Genomic DNA, 9,787 nt, shown 5'->3' with positions numbered 1-9,787 from the left:
CCTGCCATCCGTATTCACATGAGTGAAGTTTTGCAGGATCAGGCCTAATATAGCTTTTATCCAGTTATTACGAACCCTTAAAAAGGCCTCAAGTTTAATAATGAACCCAAAAGTTACGTGTACCAACACTGCACTTACACATTTACAATTTCTTTCAGATCCTCCCAGTCTCCCTTTTCAGCAGCCAAGGGTGGGAAGTCTCCAAAAAGATTTTCAGAAGGTGCTCAACATTTTCGTAAAACCAGGCCCTTTTAAAGGAAGTTCTCAAGCTCAGTACCTAAAAACGGAGGCATCCAAAATCATCGGCACTTTTGAAAATCTTGTCCAATGTGTGTGTTTTTGTTTTTTTTTAAAAAAGCACCCATTAGAAAATAGCAAAAACTAAGAAGTACAGCACCCAAAGATACTGTTTCATGGATGTATTCAATCACTCACAGTAACTACTTAGTTGCCTTTCCTCCACAAGAGGAAGCAGAGTGGATTATGCAAGAGATCTTGAAGCACCTCATTCACAACATGCCTCTCTTGGAATGCTCTCCAGGCGTGCTCTTTGGGATTCCAGGTCAATAGATGGGGGAGGCTTGCCAAAAGTCCACCAGATTCACCCATCCAAATCTCAGAGCCCAGTCTGCAGTAATTTATGCTCTTTGCCCCCGCCTTCACAGTTTGGAACAGTCTCCCAGGGCATCCAAGGTTGGCAGTGCCCTTGGAAACAGCTCCTGTAGAAGCTGTGCTGTTCAGGAACTTGTGGAAGTGAGATGGGTTGGACAGCAGTGGCAAAAGAAGGGATCTCTGAGAATGCCCTTTACCTTCAGCAATCCCTGAAGTTGGCAGAGATCTTGGAAGATTTACTGGCATGGTGGAACCCCCAGTTTCTTCTACAGGGCAGCAAACAGCCCCTATGGAAGAACTGCCATTCACAAAGCCTCAAGTACCTTATCCAAGAATAACCCAAATGTAGGAGAGTTGGGCCCTTCATTACAAGAAAGGATTTATGCTGGGCACAACAGTCTTCTCTTCCTAGTTATTGTAGTGCACATATCATGGATTATTTATTCACAACTGGCTTCTTACTTCTGACTGTGTTCAAGGAATCTCTCTCTTTACTGATCTACAGTGGTATTCTCTTAAAGGAATTTATCTTGTAATAAAAAGGTAAGCGCTGGAGGAAAAATTACTTCTTTACATTTATTATTCTGTGGAACACTAACAATTTATGTGCATTGTTTTATTTCCACCATCATACTATTTAAACTGTTTTGTCACCATGTATTCCTAGTGCCATCAACCTTATTTTTAATCTAATTTATCTGCACCAAACAATCAATGTGCAGAGTATTTAAGACAATGATAGTTGTATATCCAACAAATATGAAAGTTTCTGATAAAATGCAATCTTTTGGCTAAAAGTTGCTTACATAAAAGAACAGTATTTTTTCTAATGATATGACAGGAAAAAAAATTCACTTTTATGGCTATATCTCTCTCCTAATTAGGTTAAAATTTTGTGAGATCAAAGTGATTCCTTTGCTTTATAAAATTATATAGCAGTTCACACGGGTACTACAATACTGACCTACATATCTGCAGTACCACGGATCCCATTGCTACCTAAAACCACTCTCTCATTTTTCAACATTCCCAAGCACACTGTTACAAAATGGGAACACTGCATTAAACGTAGCCACTTCACAAAGTAAAAACCTGGAGAAATGGGAATGGTCGCAGTATGTATTTTTTGCCTTGTAAGAAACACTTTTTCTTCTGATATTTTATGTCACTTATGACACTTGCAATACTAGACATGAGAATCTATACTATATATTTATCTATTCATAGTGCGTCTGTATAGGAAACCAATCCGTAGTAACTAGGCACTAACATTCACATCTCATGTGAACTGTTAACAGTCTTCCAAGAAAACCTACCTTGCCTCACCTTAATCCTATTCCATTCAGAAAATTCAATGTGCACAACATACAGATATGTTAGTGTTTGTTTTTTTTAAACCATCTATTTACTAGGATTATGAGCAGGTTCCATACAGTACAGATAAAAATGCCTGAACAAACAGTTTTCTGTAAAGAGTTCTGCTCTTTAGTCAAGCTGTAAGGTACATAAACATACAATGTCTAACTGATAAATAAAAATCTTTTGCCTCACAAAACAGGTTTGATTCTAGTGTTGAGAGTCAAAGCAGAGTTTAGAAAAGTCAAAATATATATGTCAACAGATACAAAATAGACACATTTACCCTGGTTTTCTAAAGCCTTGCCCTGTGAGGTGCTGAGTGCCTTCAACTCCCATTCACATCAATGGGACATGAGTGCACTTGGGAGCTACACAAGAGGTACCCAGCAACTTTCAGGATCAGGCCCCTAGTTTCCTGATAAATCACTACAGCAAGTTAAGATACAGAGTAAAGTTTGCGTACAGAAAGTGAATATTGGGGGCAAATGGGAAAGGCAGGCCTAATGCAGGTACCTAGCTACAGTTTTTGCTAGTCACTATATACAATACTATTCTAGACTAAAAATGTTAAGAGCTAGTTCTACGTTTATCACTTATGCTTTTTATTAACCATTGACTATAAACTGTAAAAATGTGCCCTAATTCACAAAAATAATCTATGCCCTGAGAAATAACGTTACACACTAAGTAAAAGCCAAAAGGAAGTATCAGGTTTATAATCACTGACTGTAGTAACATTTTGAAAGCATAAACTGACTACAAAGAATTTTCTTGGAAGCACTAGTTTCTTCCATTTGACTGCAATACAGTGCTCTGTCAGAGGAAATAGTTGATGAGAGTCTATGCAAATTATATAGTTTTCCAACTTTCAAAACTACTTGAGTTATTCTATTTTCTCTAGATTTGGTTAGTTAAAAAAACAACCAAACAACCAAAAAAACACCCCAAAACTCTTAAGGGAAACTAAATGTCCTAACAGATAAAGCTTTTGCTTTTCACCTCTGAAATGAGGATCTGGGTTTAGCCTGAGCTTGTGAATGAGCCTGATGACCACCACTTAAGGGCACTATCAGAGCATTTTGGGAGGTAGTCAAAATTATCCTTATGTTAAATGAGGCCACCTCCCCATAGCTTCCTTACATTCTTTGTTAGTTGGGGAAAAAGGGACAAGCAGTTCAGAATGAACCATTCTCTGAGCACAATGGGAAAGAGAAAGAAAACCACTGTAGAGAATACAATGGCCTTGTTTTGTTACTAAACTGCATTCAAGAGCATTTGAAAATGATGGGGGTTTTCTTCTGATAAGACTAAGTTGTAAGGAAAGAACCTCAAATAAAGGGGAAAATAGCAAACATGCTAGTCACATCTGCCTTTCACTCCATTGATCTCAAGGTCTCTGTAGAATAGGGGTTCTCAAACTGGGGGTCGTGACCCCACAGGGGCTTGCAAAGTGGTTACATGGGGATCCTGAGCTGTCAGCTCCATGAGGCTGAGAATCCTGAGCCCTCAATAAATTAAATTACCCCCCACTCCCCTTCTTAATTTATAAGGGGGGGGTCACACCCTGAGGCTTGCTGTGTAAAAAGGGTCACCGATACAAAAAGTTTGAAAACCACTGCTGTAGAAGATGTGAGTCTGACAGTTTATTTTTTAAATTATAGTATAAAGGACCAAAGAGCTCAGGACCACTTCTGTAATGTGGAAGCAGCACTACAGGCTTATAAGGGAAAAAAAGGCCTTGTCCAGAAGTTTGATCATGAAATCCCTGCAGCCCAAATGTTAAATTATCCCTCAATTGCTGTATTTTGTTCATTTTTTAAAATACACATTCTTAAGAGATTTGATTGCTGGATTTGACTGTCTAGACAAGGCCCCTTCAAGACCCTTTGATTCTGGTTGTCAAGATTATACAGTACTGTTTAAAGATTCATTAAATGACTTACTTTAAGGTAAAGAGCGAAAAAAGTACTCCTATGCATAAATTTCTAACACAAAACACTGAAATGCTTTAGCTAGTTTCAGTTGAAAAAACAGAATCCAAACTTTCTTACTGTTAATTCTTCACTATGCTCTTTTATTTTATAAACCAGTGCTATATAAGGTAGCTATGCAACTAGTCATAAATTACTCATTGGACTGAAAATTCAATTGTCCACTATTAAAACAATGAAAATATTTCTAAGACTATAAGCATTCAGCCAAGCACTGTAGTCATCCATCACTACAGTCATCAGTATGTTTTGCCCTACTGATTACACCAGAAAAAACAATTGCTGATGCAATACTAGGTAATGCACATTACAGCAGAGAACACTACACATCATTTAAAAATGTGATTGTTCATTTTGACTTGATTGAAAATACAATTAACCACTTTTAGAGTTCCAAATGACATTCATTTCTCAAAGCCTTCAATTCATCTTCAGTGCAAAGATGTTGCTATAAGACTGAGTCAGTGAACGAAAAAGATTTGTACCAAAGTAAATGCCATACAATACAATAAAGGACAGAATTAACAGTTACTGAAACTTAAAAAGGACACTGACAGTTTACTGCTGGATAAAGCCAGATTTATATCTGTATTACCCATTCTTATGATTCTTTTAAAGGGTAAGTGTTTGGTGCTGCATGGCTGCAGTCAGGTGTTTCACCAAGCAAAACCCTCATTAAATTATTGAGTTAGAATGTTCTGACCTATGACACAGTAAATGCCGAATACAGTGTTACTTAATACTGAAGAGCTGTGCTCAGTAACTTTTATGTATGTTAATTACCAATGGCCTAAAGTCTAATAATTTTTACTGCTATTTATTGTATTCCTCCTTCCCCCAATTAGGACTTTAAAGAAACCAGTCAAATTAAATTAAGTGGTCATGTTTGTGAAAGTTCATGGTTACAAGACATCACAAAATTCTAAATTTGAAAATATACTCCCAAGGAATTACTTTAACCACTTCAGATAAAAGGCTAAGGGGCACTGACATCTTAAATATTTTTAAGGTGAATATATTTCCTTTTTCTATGTTTCTACCACCACCCTAGGTTTTCAAGATGAAAAGAAGTTTTAAAAATGTATTTTCTTTTCACTGTGATACTGTTGGTTTAGTTTTTAGATTTCTCTCAACCTGGAAAAAATGCAACTCACTGAAGTCAATTTCACTTTTGCCTATAGTTTCCCCACCCCACCAACCCAATGTTGGGTCCTCAATACTGCAAGGTTTGTGTAATGCAAACCTGCAGGAAATGGTTATTTTGTTTACTAATGTAACTGTTTTCTTTGGAATTTTAAAGCAATCATGGAAATATTTTCATCGGACTTACACTTTCTGAAAAAAAGTTAAAAAAAAAAATCTACAATTTCAGTTGACAGTATCCCTTTAAAACTTTAAGAAAAACCCACCACAACAAAAAAAAAAAAACAACACTTTACTCCAAGACCTATTGGAGCACCTTTAAGGTATGAAAATGCATATAGTTCTATAAGGACCAAATTCTGTCTTCATACACATATGCATAATTCCCAGTGACATCAAAAAGGAGTTGCACACAAGTATCAAAGGACAGAGTTTGACCTTAAGCGTTTATGATGATGGAAGGGCTGTCAAATTCAAGATCAGAATATTTCCACTATATAGCTCTAGGGAGCTAACTGAGACTTCAGTCCAACATAAATTTATAATGGATTTCAACTTATGTTCTATTACCCACCCTTGATAGTCTCTCCCCCGCCCCCTCAAATCTTACACTATGGTACAAGCAGAAGACTGCATTCTCCCCGCAAGATAATAAATTTCTACTTCACAAGGCACAAATTCTCCTTACTTTTCACTCTCCTCCAATACCTTTCTATTAAACAGGTAATCTGTGAAAAGATAAAACTGAAAGAGACAAAATTAAGGACTTTAAATGTAATTTTAGGATTGACAATATAATCTGTAATAAACTACAGTGGTAGGCAGTGTCACACTTTCTGGGCACCCAGCAGTCACCAAGTGTCTCTATGAACTTATTGTAGCCACAGAGTAGCTATGAACAGAAGCTCCAAGTCATAGGAGGCAGCAATCTCTGCAGAGTTAAAAATACAGGAGGAGTTTACATTTAGAAACCTTGTTTAAACAATGCTTGCTGTTTCCTGAATGACCCTATTGGTTGACCTTTTCTCAGAAGATCATTAAATTCAATCACATTGCTAAAGCCAAACATACCATACAAGGGGTCTATTTCCCCTTTGACATGCAAGAGTAACTTCAACAATGGGAGACTCAAAAGGGACGTGGGACTACAGGAATCCTGTATATTCCCAGTGCTTTTCTACTGCTCATAGTATTCTTTGAGCAGCAAGAGCAGCAGCATGTTGGGGAAGCACTTGATGCAAGGCAAGACAAAAACACAGGGATTGTGGCAAAGGATCTCTCCTGAAGCTCTGGATCCTCTTAACTAGTCTGCTCTGTTTGAAACGGGTAAAAAGTTGCCTTAGTGCAAAGGTTCACTTTATATTGGCATATGCTTTTACGCGAGGGCTTTGCACTGGCAAGATTACACTGATGTAGCTACACTGGTACAGAAGTCCCTCATGTAGAGTAAAGTTCTGAGAAAATGCCAGTACAAGTATTTATACATACCTGCATTGGTAGCCAAAAGGAAAGTCAGGATCAAAACTACCCTGAAACTGTTTGAATTGTCCTTCCAGCACATACACACTTGAGGGGTTGAATGGGAAAAGGTCCTCTGACAGAGAAGAAAAATGAAATTGATGCCCTGCTTCGTGGGAGGAAGCAATGCACAAGCATGGAGGGGAAGAGACCCTGCATATTTTACACAGCACTAAAACTGTCAGCATAACTCCTTTTTATCCCATCATCTAAGATACTCATATGTTCTTAGTTTTTCTATAGCTTTTTAAAGTGTGATTTAGTGGGCTTTGTGGGACGCTGTAGTGTACATAATACATTCAGAAATTTAAATAGTGTTTCTAACTCTGGCTTATTGAGGTAAAAAATAAAAAGTATGACATAAGTGAAAGAACTTTGCTAATAAATCCTGCACACTTAGCTTTAACCATACTTCTTCACTGTGTGTGAGAAACATGGTTCATTTTCCTGCCTCCACCAGTGAGTATCTGACTTGACAAGGTCAATTTAGTAGGCTTTGATATCAACCATGTACAATAGATGTGTGAGGCAAATAAAAGACCACAGACAATAGCAAAAAGCACAATTCCAGTACTGTAGTAATATTCGCCCTTACAAATAATGAAAAGGGGAACTGAAGGCAGAAACACTGCAGCCTGATCTTTGACAGATAGACAGCAATTCAGAAGTAATAATTCTTATTGAAAAACCTGATTCCACCGGCTTTGGTTAAGGGTCATTACCAGCATTCACTGTGGTAGAGAAGAATAATTTGGAAGGTGGTTCATGTTACAATGAAAAATCCACCTATTTGTTTTCCAGACATTCCATCTGGATCAAAATTTTAAACTTTAAAAAACAAAAGCCCCATTGTTCATAGTTAGGGCCCTAACAAATTCATGGTTCATTTTGGTCACTTTCAGTCATAGGATTTTAAAAATCATAAATTTCATGACTTCAACTGTTTAAATCTGAAATTTCACGGGGTGTTGTAATTGTAGGGGTCTGACCCAAAAAGGAGTTGCAGGGAGGGGACCGCAAGGTTATTGTAGGTGGGTCTGCGGTACTGCTACCCTTCTGCGCTGCTGCTGGCAGCGGTGCTGCCTTCAGAGCTGAGCAGCTGGAGCGGGGTGGCTACTGACTAGGAGCCCAGCTCCGAAGGCAGCAGTGCAGAAGAAAGGATGGCATGGTATGGTATTGCCACCCTTCTGCACTGCTGTTGGCAGGCTGCTGCCTTCAGAGCTGGGCGCCCGGCCAAGACCCACCACTCTCCAGCTGCCCAGCTCTGAAGGCAGCACAGAAGTAAGGGTGGCAATACCGTGATCATCCTAAAATAACCTTGGGACTCCCCTGCAACTCCCTTTTGAGTCAGGACCCCCGATTTGAGAAACGCTGGTGTACCCCGTGAAATCTGTATAGTATAGGGTAAAAGCACACAAGAGACCAGATTTAATGGTGTGTGATGCATTTTTCATGGGCGTGAATTTGGTAGGACCCTATTCGTAGTCCATGTTAAAATAAAAAAAAAGTTTAAGTAGGACAATGGTATGATATGAAGTTGCCACAAGTAAAAAATATAAATTGTTAATTTTTTAAAAAAGGATTAAAGAAAAAAAGCAAACTACATTTGTTTAATAAAAAGCTATGCCAGATTTTTTTTAATAAATAAAATGAAATATTACTTTGTATATGAATTTTAGCACTGACCACAAAGAAAGGTGAGAAGCACATGAGTAGCCAACACTTGCAACCATGACATGCACGTGTTTGATAAGAGAATATTGCACTAAAAGAGGAACCCTGAAGGTTGTAAACTTCCTTCATGGACCTAGAAAAGTAACTAGCCATTTCCTGTATGCAGTAGCAAACCTGGCCTGCTCTACATCTCTGCAAGTTGCTAAAATGTTATCAATGAACCTGTATTCCATTTCCAAGCCAAGAGAGTCCTGTATAGGGGCACGCTTCAGGCGTTTGATTTCTTGAGTATAGCCTTGTTTGCTTGAATCATTTAAACCATCAACATCCATGGCATGAGTCACATGACTGACTGCTGTACTGGGGTGTGAATTATTCAAAGTTCCATCACTGCTGTCCACAGATGTCAACCGTACATTTGGAAGAGGAATTTTGTTGTTTAAATGGTGCTGAAGATAGAACACATGCCGTCTTCAAAGGAAGATCAGGGGAGGGAAAAAAAAAAAGTTACACACTAAAAAATAAAATAAAATCAAGCTGCTGCCACAACTAAAGATATTAAAGTAATTGAAATTACATTTCAATGTGCCCTCTGAACAAACCCCACCCCAAAAATCAGCTTGTTTTGCAAAGGTGGGAAAAAAGGGATGACTTCCTGTTAGGCAATGGAATATGAAGCCTTTCACTTCTCTATGATTGATCTAAATAGTAACCAAAAATTATTACCGTTCAACAGCTGGTACTTGACATACCTCTCAGCTGAGTGAGTAGCTTCACGTCACTTCCTTGTGATGCAAACATCAGAGCACTACAACCACCATCACAATTGACATGTTGAGCAACAAGCTCAGCAGACTTCAAGCACTGAGAACTCAGACTGAGTTCCTTAAGTCCAGGTGGAAATACATGCTTCCTTTCACTGCCCATGCAGTGTTCTGTTGCTGCCCATGTTGTACCCGTCCCCAAGTTAAAACAGAAGACTTCTGTCTCCAGGAGACTTCTGTTAATCTAGTATCTTCACTAGCATCGCTTACCAAGCCCCACAGCAGGTGTGCACTTGTAACCAATTAATCAGTGCACGTGTTCCACTCTGTGCGAGATCCACAGAGGACATGGGTCTCTTACAACTTTCAGCTAGAGATCCCGATTCTTCAGCTCAAGCAATAAAAAGTCATGCTTTCAGGTCAGAGGTTCCCAGCTCAAAACGCTAATGTCAGGGTGGAGGTTGTCACAAACATAAGCAGGGATTTCTTTCGGAGAAATGTCTACACATACACAGTAACTTTTTTCAACAATTTTCCATATTTTCAGTGCAATATGAATGTGATCTCTTCCATTAAATTGATGGAGGAAAATATTTAGGTTTTTTTAAAAACAACGATTTTAGTGTTCATGACAGGTGCCAGATCAGTAGCTGCAGTGCAAGCTACCCTAATTGTCCTACCAATGTGCCTCAACACTGTCTTGTTTCATTTTGTGACTTCTGAGCT

At 38.5% G+C, this 9,787-nt stretch overlaps 1 protein-coding gene across 2 annotated transcripts in view; it reads right to left on the bottom strand.

Moving 5' to 3' along the window:
• Positions 1 to 5,704: 5,704 nt before the first annotated feature.
• The window catches only part of PTAR1 (protein prenyltransferase alpha subunit repeat containing 1), a 49,415-nt gene continuing 45,332 nt past the window's right edge, over positions 5,705 to 9,787 (bottom strand). For both annotated transcript variants that reach the window (XM_074953267.1, XM_074953268.1), the window contains exon 7: positions 5,705 to 8,768. In XM_074953267.1, the coding sequence (XP_074809368.1) occupies positions 8,423 to 8,768 (346 nt within the window). In that variant the 3' untranslated portion in view covers positions 5,705 to 8,422. The remainder of the gene's footprint in view (positions 8,769 to 9,787) is intronic.

Source organism: Natator depressus, chromosome 5 (genome assembly GCF_965152275.1).
Source record: "Natator depressus isolate rNatDep1 chromosome 5, rNatDep2.hap1, whole genome shotgun sequence".
NCBI classification, from domain to species: Eukaryota; Metazoa; Chordata; order Testudines; family Cheloniidae; genus Natator; species Natator depressus.
This window is presented reverse-complemented; position numbering and strand designations above follow the sequence as displayed.